This window comes from Phyllopteryx taeniolatus, chromosome 9, assembly GCF_024500385.1.
Source record: "Phyllopteryx taeniolatus isolate TA_2022b chromosome 9, UOR_Ptae_1.2, whole genome shotgun sequence".
NCBI classification, from domain to species: domain Eukaryota; kingdom Metazoa; phylum Chordata; class Actinopteri; order Syngnathiformes; family Syngnathidae; genus Phyllopteryx; species Phyllopteryx taeniolatus.
This window is the reverse complement of record NC_084510.1, coordinates 9,077,739-9,096,807: the sequence shown is the minus strand read 5'-3', so window position 1 is coordinate 9,096,807 and position 19,069 is coordinate 9,077,739. Positions and strand designations below refer to the sequence as shown.

Genomic DNA, 19,069 nt, shown 5'->3' with positions numbered 1-19,069 from the left:
CATCCAGACTTAATAAAATGTTGATTCCTTGAAGATGAATATTATTTATTCGAATTACCTAATTTCGATGCACTTAAACACATTTTATCAAAAAGTGTTGCCTTATTTTCAAGCAACTCAAACCTTAAAATAGTCTGTCAGGTATAATAATATATTTCTGCTCCTTCCTCTGTGGATATTTGTAATGCTAATTAGAGCAATTGTTGGGACTCAAACAAAGATGTTGAACACAGAAGCTAAACAATCACCAGGGAAGTATTCAAACACAATTATGCTAATAACATACATAGGGGGAGAAGATGGTGAGGAAAATGGTGTCAATCACAGACGAAGGCAGGTTCCACCACATAGTGAGCGTGATGGAAAGTGGAACAAAATTCAATAGTCACCGTGTCCCTGGGGACGTCATCTCATTTAAAGGACGATCTCTGTAGTAGTAAATAGTAAGAGCTGCTGCAATGCTCAACACATGACACACAATCTACATGTCACTCATCACCAAAAGTTCTCTCTCATTCTAATGGAAGGCACTGATGGCTTCTGCCAATTATTCTAAAGTTAAAGTGTTATCTAAACTAAAAAGTTTGCTCCTCATATTAAACCATTTTCTTTTGCGTCCGTGTGAGACCTCCAAAAAAGTACTTACGTGAGAATAATGAGTTTTCATCACGGTAATTATATGGCTCAGTGAGAGGCACTGATATTACCCAGAAGCCCCTTTTGTTCCTTGATCCCAGCCCAAAGTTCATTCGGCCCGAGTACTGTCCCACCACCTCGCCTTGGGCTACGTAAAATCATTACATTGTACAAGGAGATAACAGACATTGTGTAGACAGACATTGCCTTGAGGCTGTTTCCTCGCTTCACCTCTTTAAAAAAGAGATTGCTGTGATAAGCGTCGCTCCTTCTCTGCTTGTGCTAAATCGAATGGTAAGCCTGTAGGGCAAAGACCGTCCAAGGAGCGGGATCCAGTTATAAAAAAAAAACAAACAAAAAAAAAACAAAAAAAAACAACAATACAAAACAATTTGTATAGTCTTCTATATTTCAAAAGGAATGTTTCTTATTATCATGTTTTTTTTCTTATTATCATGTGGCTAGTGGATCAGTGGGGATTGATTGGGAGGCAGATTTTACATCCTTGGCGTGGGATGATGCTGATATGACACTCAGCCAAAAGGCATACAAACTAGATTTCAAGGGGAGTGTGTGGTCATTGAAGTTCACAAATGTGTGAACCTATTGGTGTTCAATATGAATTGTTACCAGACAGTATTTAAACTGTATATATGAAGAAGTTGGTGACACGGTATACGACTGGTTAGCACATCTGCCTCACAGTTCTGAGGACCGGGGTTCAAAGCCTGGCCCCGCCTGTATGGAGTTAGCATCTTCTCCCCTGTGCCTGCCTGGGTTTTCTCTGGGTACTCAGGTTTCCTCCCACATCCCCAAAGCATGTGTGGTAGTTTTATTGAAGACTCCAAATTTCCCGTAGATATGAATGTGAGTGCGAATGATTGTTTGTTTATATGTGCCCGCTTTCCACCTCTCCTTCGTCTTCAATCCACAGTAGCTGAATATCCACCGGCTGCATTTTTGTGCCATGTAACAACGTATTCTTACTACGCTGCACAAACTAGTTCATTGTGAGTCGTTCGTACCCTTGCAACGTTGTATGTGGATAACATCATAAACCAAGGAACCCATGTAATGGTGTGCACAGAAAAAAAACAAAATCTGAATCCAATACTATAAAAATCACCCTTCTGTGCATTTGGATCACACAACATCATCTGGTTTCATGCACCTACGCCTTGCTCCTGATGGCAGGGGCATCTTCTTTCACAGATGTTCTACCTGCTGAAGAAGGGAGGTGATAAATGGAAAAAAAAAAGGCAATGAGAGGATGCCATGTGTGTGTGGGCCGATGTTGGCCGCACAGACACGACAAGAGAAGTGTCAATGTGACAAAGGTCTTATTCAACCCTGCAAGTGAACAAGCAGTTTAAAGAGAGAAATGTGTGCTGATGGTAGCTGACAGCACTTTCTCCACACACACATATACAGCCCTTACACTTCCATATTACAAATACACATCTGCAGGAGCTGAAGTAATCAACACCCATAGTCGTCAAAGCATTACTGCAATAATTATATTCAAAGAGCACGTCACAACCTCCCATTTCAATTCCCGCTGCCCCCTTTCTAGCTCACCCTTGTTCACTCACATCTGCTAGCACTGACCATGTCACACATATCTGTACACACATACAGTATCCACGCTCTCGTTTCTAAAGTCACAGCTTCCTTATTTTGTTCACATTATGTGAATTGCAGAGGCAGAGAAATGATTTCAAAACTGTCATTGTAGGCCAACTCTCTGGACAGTCAGGCGATTGGATTAAAGCATAGCAAATGTATTTATATTGCGCATTTTATAAGTAACTCAATGTGCTTTACATGTACCTACCTTCAGGTTTTTTTTATTTTTTTTTAAACTGGCATACAACTTAAGTTAATTATTATAAGCTGTCCATTGGGAGTATGGTTGTGAAATTTGACATTTGATAGGTGGGTAGGCTTGTCATAGACTTAAATATGTGTGAACAGGCCAAAAAAAAAAAGATGGTTTTCCAGAATAGTTGTCCTCCACACTCTTTAGTGAATTATGTCAGCTAAGGCTGCAGCTTTTTAGCGTATTGGTCCATTTTGTGGGAAGATGACTGTGCTGCTGTCAATCACAACTCCAGCATGGCAGCAACACTGATATTTGTACATTTGTATGCCACAGATGATTTGTATTGGTTTGACGTGTGAGTGTAGTAGTACCAAACCAGAGCAAAAGTTTACAAGCCACAATTGTGAATTAAAAAATAATAATAATAAAAAAAAAATATATATATATATATATATATATAAAATAACCAAAGAATTTCATGGAAAGAGCACAACCTGAGACGTGATATCGGCCAGCTCGGGGCGCTGGAATGTAAAAATCTTTTATGCCCAGACTGGAAAGGTTTCATTTATCAGAAAACACATGAATGAAACAAATTTACATATCAACTTAACTTTCCTATCTATTTAGAAATATTTATATTTTATTAGTATTGTCTTAAAGGAAAGTATTATGGTGACCATCGCCCTACTGCCCTCGATTGACCATCCACCACAGTCAATAAGTTCATAAATCAATACTCTCGAGTGAGTGATTCTATAAAAATCAACTCTTCACCTTTCATGCTTCATTAGCATAATCTTCATCTAAATTTAATACAGTTTGTGTGCATTTCAGGTGAAAGGATCAAGAGGATCAACAGAAGTTAAAATTGAAGTCAACTTGGTTTATGTGTATAGAGTCTAGAATGTGATATTTTGTTGACCATTTAGTTGCATGAGAGGCCATTCTAATGCAGTGTGTACTACAAACTGTATGCATGATAATATTTGTCTTGTTTGATTAAGGCAAATTTTTGACTACAGCTTTTTTCGATTATCCATTTATTGTATACCCAGTTGTTGGTTTTTTATTCATTGTTGTCACCTTTTTATTGAAAGACAAACAAATGGGTATCCAGTCTATGGTTGCCGGAATTTGTTGTGGGCGGGGGGGTGGGCAAGGTCAATATTGACTGCCATGGTAGCAGGTCACCGCAGATGATCCACAAACAGGAAAAGACAAAGTGCAAAAGCATGACTTCCTATAGTTATAGTTGGTGGTTGGCCGTCATACTGCAGCAGCACGGCTACTCAGTTTAAGCCCCCTCCGCAATGTGGTAGCCGCTCTGTTGGCCACCATGTTTTCTGCTACGTCTCGAGCCGAGTAACCAACCGGAATGACAGCACCATCAGCAGCCCGTCAACCAGTGTTGTGGATGGTAGGATACACCAACACAAAGAGAACCACATGAATATGTTCATAAAAGTGCTCACAATGGTATCCAACATCTGAATACACAGATACTGTTTTATAGTAAATTGTTTGTGCAGAAGGGATGTTTCGGAACCAAAAGCACCCTAAACATTAAAAATTGTCCCTATGCTCTGCTGATGTTGTTGTCATAAAATATTCATTTTGTTAATGTTTTGGTCTCCTAGTTGGACCTAATCACAGGAAGGCGTCATATTCAAATTGTATTTCTAACTGACTTATGAACATAGCTGTGATGACCTAAACACTGCTGATGAGCACAATATAAATGGTGGAGACAAGAAATGAAAAACAGACAGGCTCTGTAACTTAACCGAAAATGCATCATAACTCACAGGATGGGTATACTAATAGTTTTCTGTTCCAGCCCGAAACTATTCTATTTTACATTAGGAACATGCATGGCAGCAAGCCAATCAACAACTGGAAACGATTGATTTCCCTGACACCTTTCTTGACATTTGTGCCATTACTTTTATATATTAGTTACTGTATGTAGCTTTTATTTGATCAAATTATCTACTCCAACCACACATTCTCACACTGCTCCATCAAAATTTGCACATCTCCTCCTGTCCCAAAAAGCATGAAAAGCAAAGGATTTCTTAATATTTCTGCACAAGAACATGACTAAAATCAGGGTCAGGCACTCAACCCCTTCCTCAAAAACAGAGGTCTGGTTGCTTCTTTAATAAGCAAAAGCATACAGTGCTGCAAATGTTTCATGAACCGAATTTAAGTTTGTGTGCCAACTGGCACACAACACATAATACACACCAGTGATTTTAAACAGACCATTGGAGACCTTGCTGTTGTTATTGAAGAATTAACACTAAAAATAAACTCTCTGCTCCAGCTCAGCTTCTTAAACTCAGTGTTCTCTGAACTAACTCCAATGTGCATCGCCGCACACACACAGGAACATAAACACACATGAAGAAGTGGCACGTGTCACTGTTCCAGCTGCACCACAAGAGACCTGTCTGAGTGACAACAATTAGCCAGCTCAGTTCAAGCAAATTGAATGCATTTACATAATGCATGCCTGCCATCACTATTAATCTGTGGCCAATTTTAAGCAGGTCTTTATCTTTGTCACAACCTGTTGTTAAATCACCTCCCGCTTTTGTGTGTGGCATAAAGCCAAGTGATAATTTTGCACAAAGCCTCTCACTCCCATAAGGACATTGTTCAATGGTGTGGGTTGTTTTAATGAAAATATGGATGGCATTTGCCAACAAAGACAGATGCACACATTGTTGATGCCATGTTTACCTCCATCTCATTTCGCGTGCAATTACTCAGATGGTGAACACAAGCGGCGTCATTTGTTTGATGCTAAGCTGAAACGGCGGAGAAGATTCTGCTTTATTAGCCTGTTGTTTGGGAGCGACTTTTGACAGGATGCTGAGCAATAAATTAAATAGATGGCTTGATAAAAAGATGGCTGTGTATAATTCTTCAGACTGGATTTTTGAAAAATCACTCTGCCATTGCTCATAACTGTAGCTCCATTGCCTGGGTGATTTATGAAATCAATTTGTCTTTTTATCCGCAGCCAGAGTTTGAGATATGATCACAACACGTGCGTTTCAACTTGGTGTTTGTGTGTCAAAACAGGGCCAACATGCTGAAAACACCCATCATTTATTCTAGGCACGCATGCCATTGCACCATGCTGTGAGTCATGGGATGATGATGCATTTAGCATTAATAAAATTTGGCACTAGGATGAAACTGTTGTGTCTGTCTGATGCTGACAGTTTGTTCTGTGTATGGGGTGCTGTAATGGCATATTTATGTCAGCTGTCACGAGAATATCTGGACTGAAGCACTCATCATCTCTCATGTTTCAGTATGTTTACAATATTTATGAAACATTTACTCATGCACTGTATGGACAGAATGGGAAACTATGTAATCGATCAGGGATTAGGCTAGATCCCTCAGTCCCCATGAAATCTTATTCTTAATTTTACTAAGAGATTTTGAACAATTCTATGCTTGCAGTTTAGAACTCTTTGAGGAAGGCCCCTTTCTCTTCCAGTATGACTGTGCCCCAGTCCATAAAGGTATGCTTGGATGATTTTGGTGTGAACCAACTAGCACAGAGGTGGGAGGCCAGGGGAAGTAAATGTACAGTAATTATTAAACCAGACCAACAATGCATTCTTAATTTGACAATTTGGGAATAGTCATAGTCAATGAAAAGTGTAAAGAGGAAAGCCCATACACACGAAAAAAAACCATCCCATATGCCCAAACAAACATGACACCCATGTGCTTGACAGTAAAACAATGGCTGCGTTCAGCCCAGCAAGCCTGATATCCGTTGGACATACTCTTCATGCTTTCCCTGGAGAAGCTGAGAGAAATTCTGTTTTGACATTGCTATCTGTCGAGTTTGGAAAGAAGAATGATACCACAGAGAATTAGGCTCCCCTGTGAATCTGGTTCACAAAAAGATAAGCAGTTCATTTTGCCAGAGATGTCAAAGTGAGGAATCAGAAGTGACAGCAAAAGGGATGAGATATTTCAAGATATATTTTGATGGGTGCAGGTTAATCTTAAAATATGTCAAGGATTTGCCAAACCCTCATGAAGTAAATCTCACTTTGATGTTCTGTAATTCTGTAACCTCTTTCTTTCTGTTTCTCTGCAGTGAAGTTTGAAGACTGCCAGCACAGCAGAGAGGTGGGGTTTGTTAGTAGCGACCCCAACTTCAGTGTGAGGCCTGATGGGGCCGTGTATGCTGAGCAGGAGTTTGGAAACCTTTCGGAACCCGTCCAATTCATGGTGACTGCCCAAGAGCTCTTTGACCCACACATCTGGGAGACCACTGTTAAGCTCGCACCAGCTGGACATCCCCACCCTTTACCCCTGACAAAGGTACCCAGATATTGTTTGGCTGTTGACATCCTTTACAGACAAGTAACCATATTTGCTAACTCTACACCTAAATTTGAAGCAGTGTAACAACATTAACACACCTTAATTGATATACTGATATAAGGGTACTGTATTGGTACAGTATATGCTACCATCACAGAGTGATGATAATTACAAAGAGACCAAAAAAATATATATATATCTTCTAGGATTGAAATGTTAATTTTCCAATTTTGAGAAGATGAAAGGATCTCTTTCCAAATGTTCTTAAGTCCCATTTCCATGCCAGCGTTTTATTGAGCAGAATAATGCTCGCGATATAAGTTGTGAATAGTAAAGATCTTGGATGTGGATGGAGCTGTAACTCCACATGGCTAACATCGTCCATCCATCCATCCATCCATCCATCCATCCATCCATCCATCCATTTTCTACACCGCTTATCCTCGCTAGGGTCACTGGTATGCTGGAGCTTGTCCCAGCTGCGGGCGGGAGGCGGGGTAGACCCTGAAATGGTTGCCAGCCAATCGCAGGGCACATATAAAGAAACAGCCATTCGCAGTCACTTTCATACCTATGGGCAATTTAGAGTCGTCAATTAACCTACCATGCATGCTTTTGGGATGTGGGAGGAAACCAGAGTACCTGGAGAAAACCCACGCAGGCACGGGGAGAACATCCAAACTCCACACAGGCGAGGCTGGATTTGAACCCGGGTCTTCTGAACTGTGAGGTGTATGTGCTAACCAGTCGCTCTCCGTGTTTCGAGGGCTAACATCATATTGTTGTTATTGGAAACTACTGTAGTCGAGACTGGATTAACAACAATTGGTTTGATGGCTCAGTAGTGCGTCTCTGCTTTTGGCAGATGTGTGAAGATCAACAGGCAAATCAGTGCAGCGTCAGAGGTTAGAGTTCAGGTGGGCAGAGGACAGAAGAGGTAGAGGGGGCAGAGCGGGTAGAGAGTTCAGATTCCTGACAGCCTGATGAATACAACTGTCTTTGAATCGGCTAGTCCTGGCCCGCAGACTCCACAGTCTCCTGCCTGATGGCGGCAGACTGACGAGGCTGTGTGATGCATGGGTGGCATCCCCCGCTATGCGGAGGGCTTTGGGGGTGAGGCGGGTGCTGCAAATGTCCTGCAGGGAGGGAAGAGAGGTTCTGATAATCTCCTCAGCTGCCGTCACTATGCGATGGAGAGTCTTGCGGCCGGATGCGGTGCAGGCTCCGTACCACACAGTGATGCAGTTGGTCAAGATGCTCTCTATGGTCCCTCTGTAGAACGAGCACATGATGGGGCTCTGGCTCTTCCCAGCTTGGGCAGGAAGTAGAGACGCTCATGAGCTTTTCTTGGCCAGTGATGAGGTGTCAGGCAAGCAATGAAGCAATTCCTAGGAGTTGAATGTTTTCAAAAAGACATGGTTTTCGAATCCCACCTATTACCATTATAAACTGATGAATTGTTCATACGTTTCCTTTTTAATAGTAAGAGAGCTTGCCTGCAATGACCTCACGTCCCAATCCTCTGGCATCATGTGCTTTATAATTTTCACTTATTTATTGTGAAAATCTTATAATTTTAGAGAAGACACTGTATTTAGGACATTACTTGCTACTATTTCTGCTACAAAATGGAAACATCACAGAATACAAGCCCAAAAAAAGGCTAAAAGATAACAGGCTAGATAGTGAATTTTGTTAAGTGCAGTGAGATATGATGCCAATTACATGCTAGATTTATCTCTCATAAGAGCTTTCTTGTTGCTATCTTGAGGTTGCATTCATTTTCTTTTAATAACACTTGTTCACCTGTTTCAGTAAAAGAAAATAGCTCACCTGAATTGTTCATTTTCCAGTTTTTAATGCTACATCTTTGGCCTGTGAGTCTTCCTGCCATGTTTATGCACTAACGCTATCACACCCCACACAGGTAGGGCTTCTCATTGAGTGCGCTCCAACCCATACTGATTTTATGGCACGGTGGCTCGCTTTCTCCACCAGCTTCTAGCCTATTAGTTATGCATCAGCGGATCTGAAATCCACTGGTTCCCAGAACAGGTTTTAGTGCTTATTTGATTTGCATTTTTAACGCATTCTGTTCAAGATAGTCTCACCTGTTCAAGGTAGATTACAAATGGAGCTGGTAGGTGAGAGAAGCGTTGGACCCTTAGGTTCATATGTAGTGCTAAATAGCTGCACGTTTGAAATCCAGGCTTGATAATGCATAAAGCCTGCATCAGAAAGCTCAATTGGCATAAGCTGGTGGTAGTCCATGTGTTTTTAAAGTACAACTACTTAATTTAGCATTCTTTTTATTCACTACAGTTTCTTTTATAAGTGCATCTCTTGCGGGATGTTCTCACTGAGGACTTTTACTATGATCTCCCTTATCATACACATCAGGAAGGGGAAATTACACTACAACGCAGAAGACAAAAAATATCTATCAAAAGACCCAGATCAAATATTGCACTTTGCACAACATGAGCAGTGAGCTCATGTGGTATTGTTCTCCTTGTTTGTCAGACTGAAAACTTCCAGATGTCAGCTCCACAGCTTGAGGGGCTTCAGGCCTGTAGAATGTCCCACACAATGTGCAGCATACCTGGGAACAGAGAGCTGCCAGCTGGCCCTGTCCGCCTCTGGCTTTTTTAAACCCTTGGTACAGAAGGGGGACACTAACTGGCACTATGACATGCACGCACAACCACATATGAGCACACTCAAATGTGTATGCATACTAGTAGGCCCACACTAACGTTGTGTACTAGTGGACAAAAACACTTGCACACACAATTATGCATAAATAAACATGACTGGAGACTCAATAGTTTTCCATTCTGAAATAACAAACAAGCCTTTTGACTGAGCAAGCCCTAACATCCACCTCACTTGCTGGAATCCCATGGGGAGAATCAACAGCCTAAGACCTGCCTCACATTCACAAGCACACTAACTAATATACCTTCTTGTGTGTACATCTTTGACTGAGCAATCTCTCATCTTTGTTTTTCTTTTGGCATTACTCTATTTCTAAACCAATGCTGCGACCAAACCAGTCAGAAACAAATACATTATTGTCAGGCCTCAGTCAGCATCAGCAAGCTAAGTGGCGTAGACAGCAACTAGTCATGCATGGTATGTTTCTATTGATAGTAAGAAGCAAGATAAAGGCCTAATCATAGTGTTAGGATGGCCATAGGAGGGAGAAAGAATTGTATATGTACTTGGTATTGTTAAGAGTCCATATTTTTTGCTATAATAGACAGACTCTATGTCTCACACTTTTTTAATGACTCCTGACTTATTAGACTGTTTAGTATGTTTGTGAATAGTCCCTGTTTGATTAAATAACAGGATGACAAAGTCTGACAGGATAATTTTTTCCTGGGATGGGAGAAGCCAATGGTAGTCAAATAGACCACAGTCCATGTTTAGTGACGATAATGAGGGGTGAATTATGAATGGTTAAGAGAGAAACTCAGAGAAGTATTATTTGAACGACTGCTGTTTACACTGCTTTTGCTGTATGGTTGTTCTTCACTCTTGCAAGAATATTCAATCATCATTATGTTATCCCTGTCTCCTAGATATGAAGTAATTTTAATTAACAAAAGTGTAGCCAAGAAAGCACACACACGAAGAGAATAATTCTACCTGCCGTACCTCCACAATAATTGCACGTGTTGTGGTTGAGTGAAGTTGGAAAGAAAGTTATCTTATCAGGAAAACACATCTTGTCTCCTGTTGTCGTTTTAGCATTCACCCTGTTCTCCCTACATAATGCTACTGTCCATCTTAAATTAAAGGGCTAGACAGCAACACTTTTCTGAAATCATCAGTAAGAACGTCAACAATACTCGCACTCTGATTGCTGTTGTTGACAAGCTCACAACCCCCCCTCCTCCCCGAATCAGATAGCTCCAGAACTCCTAATAGCAGATAAATGAAATGAATTTGCTTATTTTAGTGAAAAAATACAATCCATCTGGTTAAATATTAGCACAAATCAGCAAAATGATAAAATGATACTACTTCTGAAGCCACCCAGGAAAAACTCTATTACCTTGTCTGAATTTGATGCAATTGACCAAAAAACTATAGCGAAAACGGTTCAGTAGCTGAAACCATCAACGAGCTGTCTTGACTCAATACCATCTTTTTCAAAGCTATTGCGAAGCTTGTGCTAGCTGATTTGCAGCAAATAATCAATTGCTCACTTCAGTCAGGCGAGTTTCCTAAAGCACTTAAAGTAGCTGACATTAAGCGTTTGCTAAAAAAAAAAAATAGAGAGCTGGACGGTTCCATGTTAGCAAGCTATAGACCCATCTCAAATCTCCCTTTCATAGCCAAGATTGTTGAGAAAGTTATTTTTAATCAACTCAGTAATTTCTTGAACTTTAATGGACTTTTTGACAAATTTCAATCAGGGTTCCAAACTTATCACAGTACAGAATCTGCTCTTATCAAAGTGCTAAATACTATAAGGTTGAATACTGACTTGGGAAAGGTGTCAATTCTGGTCTTGTTGGACCTCAGTGCGGCTTTTGATACGGTAGATCATAATATACTGCTGAACAGGTTGGAAACGTGGGTAGGACTAAATGGAACAGTCCTTAAATGGTTCAGGTCCTACCTGGAGGAAACCAGTAACCATTGGAAGTGTTCAGTCTCATCGAATGGCAATGAACTATGGGGTCCCTCAAGGGTCAGTTGTTGGACCCCTCCTGTTCAGCCTGTATATGCTACCCTTGGGTCAAATTCTTCAGAACTTTAATTTTGATTTTCATAGCTATGCAGATGACACACAGTTATATCTAGCAGTGTCTCCGGATGACTACAATTCAATTTTGTGTCACTATCTAAAACAGATAAATATCTGGATGAGCCGAAATTTTCTTCAATTAAACCACAACATAACTGAGATAATTGTTTTTGACAATAAAGAAAAGAGAATTGCTGTTAGTAAATACCTGGAGTCACTCCCTTTAAAAACCAAAGACCAAGTCCGAAACCTTGGTGTTCTGACAGATTCCGACCTGACTTTAGTCATATAAAATCAATGACTAAAACTGCCTTTTACCATCTAAATGCATGTGTCAAGCAGACCAGGAGAAGCTCATCCATGCTTTTATCTCAAGTAGACTTGACTATTGTAATGGTCTTCTGACTGGACTCCCTAAAAAGAGCATTAAACAGCTGCAGCTCATTCAGAATGCTGCGGCTCGGGTTCTGACAAGAACAAAGAGGTCAGAGCATATTACTCCAATTCTAAAGTCTTTACACTGGCTTCCAGTCAGCTATAGAATAGATTTTAAAGTTCTGCTACTGGTCTATAAATCACTAAACGGTTTAGGTCCTGAATACATGAAAGAAATGCAAATGGCATATAAACCCAGTCAGGCTCTGAGATGGACAGACTCAGGTCAAATAGTGGAGCACAGAGTCCAAAGCAAACATGGTGAAGTAGCATTGAGCTATTATGCTGCACACAAATGGAATAAGTTGCCAACAGAAGTGACGTCAGCCCCAAGTGTGCATGTTTTTAAGTCCAGGTTAAAAACTCTTCTTTTTCCCCATGCTTTTTAGACCATTTCCACTTTTAAATTATATTTCTTGTACTGTATGCTGTTTTATAAATTGGAGACTCTAAATTGCCCGTAGGTGTGACTGTGAGTGCGAATGGTTGTCTGTTTGTATGTGCCCTGCGAGTGGCTGGCAACCAGTTCAGGGTGTACCCCGCCTCCTGCCCGATGACAGCTGGGATAGGCTCCAGCACGCCCGCGACCCTAGTGAGGAGAAGCGGCTCAGAAAATGGATGGATGGATGTATGCTGTTTTAATTGTATTTTTATTTTATTATATTTTATTTTTTCTCTTTGTTTGAAATGTTTATAAGCTGTTTTTTCTTTGTTTTTAAATGCTTTTAATCATATAAAGCACATTGAGTTACCTTTTGTATGAAATGGGCTATATAAATAAATTTGCTTTGCTTTAATCCAATCGCCTGACTGTCCAGAGAGTTGGCCTACAATGACCCTCCGTCCCATTCCTCTGAACTCTAAATGTCTGAGGTATTGCAGTAGTTTAAACATATTCTCTATTTGCTCAGGTGGCGTAACGCCTGGGTTTCTCAAGGATAAAGCATGTGTACATTGACAGAGATGTGTTTGCGCGTGTGACGTGTGCTCATGAATGATGTTCATGTGTGACTGTGGTGGGTGTGTCCTGTTGGGATTAGCTGAAGGATTTCTCCTGTGATTCAGGTGACAACCTCTCTGCCAGGCTATGTGTGTGTGTGTCTGTGTGTGCGTGCATGCGTGTGTGTGTTATAAAAGAGACAACAATATGATTAGGTGGATTACAGCAATAAAACCGTTTTACAAGGAGAAACACAATAGATGATAAAAAAAAAAACATGTTCCCATTATTCCAAACATTTGAACAGATGAGAACACAATCTTTTGCCAGAGGTTGCAGTCTGACACAAAGAGAGCAGCTCCAGTAGACATTTTGTTGCATTTTCTTGCTTCAGGGCGTTGCACTTGCATATTGTTGCTGTATGTTGCTGAAAATCTATCCATATAATTTATGTAAAATTTTGCAAAAAAGAGAATAGGTTAGAATAGAATACAATAACATGGAATAGAATACAATAGAACAGCTTCGAATATTTTTCCTTTGCAAGGCACTTCACCGTACAGTACAATGAAATTAGGTGCGCAGTTAGATGTATTTTGTTACATTGAAAAAAATAAATTATAAATAGGAATTTGAAGAAATATATGCAAGGAGTATGCAAATTTATACACAACGTTTATGTGAGCGGGTCTGCTGAATTCACTGAAACCAGGCCTTGCTCAACTGTCAATCAAGTACCACAATCTTTATTCTGCCTCCACATCCCTATATTTGAGACACGAAAATATATCTGGTGAAAGCCTGCAGTGGCTGGAATATTTTCCACTGAGTCATTGCAGGGCTTTCCATGTCCTGACGAGAGGCGCTAACCAACAACTAGCTCGTGAGCTAACAGGCTCTGGGAGGTCAGATGGGCGGCGAACTTGTCCATTGATGCTTGGTTTTGTGTCAGTGTATGTTCAGTATTGGGAAAGTACGTTTTCTACGCAAACTAGTTCAAAGTTCAATTCACCGTTCATAAAATGAACTACTTCAGTTCATAGTTCACAATTCAAAATTTTGAACTTTCACCATTCCCCAAATTAACTAGTTCATAGTTCTTTTTTTTCAATATGTTACTGATAGGCTATTACCCTCAAAATACTGGCATTTCATTTCCCTATTGTTGCCATCCATGCAGTCCACACTAGTAGCCAGCTGAAGCTTTCACCCTACAATCTCAAAAACATGAGGTAAAACATGTTACTTGAATAGTCTTTTTTTTAAATGAGGAATTCAAGCAAAAACAAGACTTTTGTCCTTAAAGTGCAAACAAAAACACGCAACACAGTATGACAGCAACTAGGGTGACAGGACATTGATAACTTTGCATTCCTTGCAGCTTTGGCTACTATATTAACAAAATATTTTATTTGATCTATTCTTATATTAGAAAACAAAATAAATTCCATATTATGACCATGTGATCGTACAGATTTTTAACTAAAGCATTTTGATACAAATAATTTTCTTAGTAATCAATTTTTACAATTACATACTACATTACAAAAGAACCACCAAAGAACACATTCACTCCTATTTATGCAGTGCCCCTGAACGCACCTCACATTCTCACGCAGCTGCAACGTGCCTGCCATGAATGGCGGCCGTAGCCGCACTGAATTGGTTGCCAAACACACTCTTTATCCCTCAACATATAAAGGCTCGTACAACGTATATAGTATTGTCCTTGGAGTCTCGAACAAAACCTGGGACTCTTGAATGAAAATGAATGTAGAAAGTATTAATTATAACTAAGTCAAACTGAAAGGGTGAAAAATCGATTAATGCTCTATCATCAGAATTCAGTACTGTATTGTTCTCAGTCTTTCCACATAATTTCAGCAGTTATCTTCAAACATGTATCATTTATTTAGAAGCACATCTCTGAATTCACTTTACAAGGTCTTGAAGGGTATAGTGCAAACAAATTAAAGTCACAGCAGCAAGGAGCAGTTCTATAATGTCTCGTGTGTGTAGTGAGCAATTTTGTACTTTATATCATGATACAGTATATGTACAAGTTTGCTGGAGTACCATCATATGTGCAGTATATTTCTACAGGGACGTTTGGCATCGTTTTCCAAATTGTTTGTCTGTATATGTAGATTGGTTGTGTAGTATGCAGTTACCATGGGTTAATCCTGCAACACAGAGCCACGTGGAGAGCTGCAACATAAAAAGTTACAAAACAAAGTTGAGCCCCTATCGTGGAAGCCGTAGGAGGAGAAGGAAAATATTGGCAAATGTAATTTCGTATGGTGTGACAATTTGTTTTTCGGTAATCAGAGTAAAAATCATCTGCACACATACAGTACATAACAACGCATTGTTTTAAACATTTACATATACATTGATGTATATCAACCCAGGGTTCAAGCCTTGTTGGGATGCCACATTTTTAGGGACAGAAATGAATAGATAATTATTAGATTACAGTACATTTACAGTATATTGTCCTGTTGGAAGTTACAGTATACATCAGAAACTGGCTGTCAATACTCTTAACTCCAAATGCATACACACGACCATAGTGAGGATAAGAAAATGGTAGAAAATTGCAAATGGAAAATGAAATTGTAATTTTATTCAATCACAAACACACAACACACTGATTAACAGTAAACTATTCCACAAAGTTAAGTGCTTTTAACCATTTTTTGGGGAAAATGAGAAAAAGTTAGACTGTACAGCCATTAAGCCAAGTACAAGCAACACAACTGCAACTCCATCTCCTATCCTAACTCCCGTTCTTATTCAATTCGTATTTAATCAATTTCCATTTTATCTGATGATACCCTGACAGGAAAATGTCAAATTGTTGACTGGATTTTGCAGTGACACAGAAGACAAAGCCGTCGAGATAATGTTGTCAGTTTGAAAAATCTTTGGTTGCAGAGGAATGCTGAAAAAGCACAGCACCTTAAACACCCACCGTGGCTGGTTTAGCTGTGTTGCCAGGGGCCTCATAAAATGTGACACACTGGGATTTAAACATGCTTTGTTTCTCTAATAAATAAGTGTAGTTGTTTGCTTGACACCTGAAATTGTTGCGATCTGGGTAAAGTATTTCAAATGAATTTCCCAACTTTCTTGCAAAAATCACACTCTTTAAAAGGGGAAAATGTGTAGTATTCAATGAATCCTTTTGCATGATGTGATGTTTGTTTGTTTTCTCTCTAGGTCGACATTGAAGAAATGCTATCAAGAGTGTTGGACTCCCAACCCCGAGTCATCAAGTTTCCTCGAAAACATCAGAGAAGCTCCTATGGTAATGGGCTGAGGCGACAGAAGAGAGACTGGGTCATCCCACCCATTAATGTACCTGAGAACTCCCGAGGCCCCTTTCCTCATATGCTTGTCAGAGTGAGTATCATTCCAGCAAACACCTGTAATCAAAGTAAAATTATAAATAACTTCCAGGAAACAAATCTAATCCAATATCCCAAGGGACTGACTTCATAATGTCATTAAATCCCTACTCAGTCCATGCAATGAAATCCCAGTCAGGACGATAAAATCGTTGCGCTTATCACAGATTTTTTTTGCCAGAAAACATATTATAATATCCCCCTTTTCATATAGTAAGAGAAGAACAGAAGAACAAAAAAAGCAAGCCATGCTTAGTCTCAGAGGAATAGATCAATGGTTTACGCAAAAGCTTTTTACCTCTGCGCCTGAAGTCAATGTAGTATTTTTCACATATCAGTACACCTCTTATAACAGAGCAGTGACATTAATTATTGCAGTTATCAAAACGCCTACATACTCCCAAGTGTACAGAGCCAAAACTCACTTGAAATTAGTTTTTGTTTTTTTCAAAGGATGTCTGATTTTTTTGCATGAAGTCCCCATTGAAGTGTTCGCTTCTTGTGATAAAGCAAGGAAATCATCTTGCACATTGGGACTCTGATACTGAAATATGCAGTGTTATATTGCTAACATTCACTTTAAACATGGCAGAAAAGCCAAACACAATTTAACCGTTTTAACATTGTAATATAAGATTGTGTTTTGGTTTTTGGGTAGAAAAGAAAGGTCAGCGTCACAGCAGTCTAGCAGTGTCAGTGTCTCACTGTTGGTGCAGGTTAGAGGCGATTGCCTATACTTTGGAGAGACGCAGTTTTGGTGACAGAGATGTTGTTAGTTTTTTACAGTATTTGTAACCTGGTTGTGATTGTAGCCAGCTGATGATAATGCTCAAATAAGAAAAGTTTCTTCGGAAGGCACACTGCTACTGCTCTGTATGCTCCTTACTGGCCGTCTCTTATCAGTCACCCACACAGACATGCGGCTTTTCTGCTGGCATTTCTAACACACACACACACACATACACACACACACATCCACACAAAGTCCCTTACGCCCATTTGTACAGCAAGGCTTACATTGCCGCATTACAGAAATCGCCTTTCCCAAGCGTGTTGGCATGAGGGCAGATTTTCCACTAAAGCTTGACAACACTCACTCGAACAAAACACACATAAGAAGGAGTGCTAGAGAAGGAACCAGACTGTGCTGCCCTCTCAGGGAAATTGGAACTCCTTAATTCCCTTTCTCATATTGAGCATAAGATGTTGAAGTTGAATTAACCCCCACTGGCTTCCTTTTGGGGTTTCTATTTTTACTTCCATGCAGGGACTGGATGAGCAACTGGACGAAAAGACAATTTTATGAAGAGCTCGATAGTACTGTTGATTAGGGTTGGCCCTTGGTAATCGAGAATCGATTGGAACCGGGACTAACATTCCGGTTTTCCTTGAATCGTTCAAATAAGGAAAAATATGTGTTTCTCAGTTTCGATGCCTCCAGTCCGCCAACCCCGAAGAAGAAAGTTGTGAAAACCAACGAAGAAGAACGTGCAAAACGAGGTGCTTGTGCCCAACGGCAGCCATGAACAAAAGTGTTTCTTAACTTTGTTAAAATAAATCACCAGTCACCTCAGTGCAACACTTGGAATAAGATTATATTGTGCAAAAGAGGCTTTCGCTATGTGTAGAAGTCTGACATTCTCCCTCCCGCTCCGAGCCTCAGCTTACACCGTGCGGAGCTTCAGTCAAGTCAATTGGGTGAGTGTGAAACAATACGTTGAGCTAAAACTTCACCAAAGGTCAAACTAGCAACTTTACATCACAATGAATTGGGACACAATTCACATAAAAATTGTCTCACAGTATCACAAACACTAACCTTGTGACTCATCGATGGGTAGGTAAAGGAATCAACGTTTTACAGAGCATTTGGTTCCATATATTCCGCTTTTGTATGCTGTCTCGTTTTACTTTCGTTTTCACTGGTGTCGTGTGAAGTTACCTTCCATGCCAAAATGCTGATTTTCGATGCGTACCCTTCAAAATAAAAGACTACATGCTTAAAACGCAAAGTCAAGTTAAAACTTGCACATATAAACCATTTGACGTGATAAAGGAGTTGCAAATAACTATTTTAACATTGCCATATTTAACTTTTAACTGAAACATTAATTAATGCATATTAAGTCAGTTGGGCTAGTTACACACAAATTGCCTTTTAGTATCTAGGTTTGATATTGATACTTGTTTTAAAGAACCCTGAGTCAAATGTTCATTTTAGTCTATGCTGTGGGCTGCTAAGAAAATGGATGTTCACAATTTGGACACCCCTTCTTTAAACCATGCAAACTTTTTTGACGCGGCCCCATAAAAGAGTCAGAATCAAGAATCATTTGGAACCGGAATCGAAATGAGGAACTGGAATCGGGACCGGAATCACTCAAATTCAAACGATGCCCAACCCTACTGTTGATGCAGTGTCAATAGGAATTATTATTGGCACAGAAAGGGTGGGTTTGTTGCAGAGGTTTGGCAAAGCAAAGACGCCAATGTAAAGTTGAGCTGTGGCGTTGCCTTACGCATCTCACTGTTTAAGATTATTGATTAATGTTAATCATCACTAAAATGTAAATAGAAGTTAACCACTGGTAATGGTGTTTTATTTTGCTTTTGTTAGAACTGTGTTATGTGAAATTTCAAATTATATGGTCTGGTCTTTGACTTAACGTGATTGCAAGGATGTACAGTATTGTGCACAT

At 39.9% G+C, this 19,069-nt stretch overlaps 1 protein-coding gene and 1 long non-coding RNA gene across 5 annotated transcripts in view; one reads left to right on the top strand and one right to left on the bottom strand.

Moving 5' to 3' along the window:
• cdh4 (cadherin 4, type 1, R-cadherin (retinal)) overlaps positions 1-19,069 on the top strand; it is a 224,228-nt gene that overhangs the window by 134,639 nt on the left and 70,520 nt on the right. For 3 of the 4 annotated variants that reach the window (XM_061785211.1, XM_061785212.1, XM_061785213.1), the window contains 2 exons: positions 6,594-6,820; positions 16,183-16,365. In XM_061785211.1, coding sequence (XP_061641195.1) covers positions 6,594-6,820; positions 16,183-16,365 — 410 coding nt within the window. Of the gene's footprint in view, positions 1-6,593; positions 6,821-16,182; positions 16,366-17,912; positions 18,069-19,069 lie in introns of those variants that run through there. The other variant, XM_061785214.1, reaches the window with a different exon arrangement.
• On the bottom strand, positions 14,185-18,319 carry LOC133483687 (uncharacterized). Its single transcript, XR_009790174.1, has 3 exons — positions 18,190-18,319; positions 16,325-16,388; positions 14,185-15,168 (listed from the first exon to the last, which is right to left on the bottom strand). It is a non-coding gene; the product is annotated as an uncharacterized LOC133483687 (long non-coding RNA).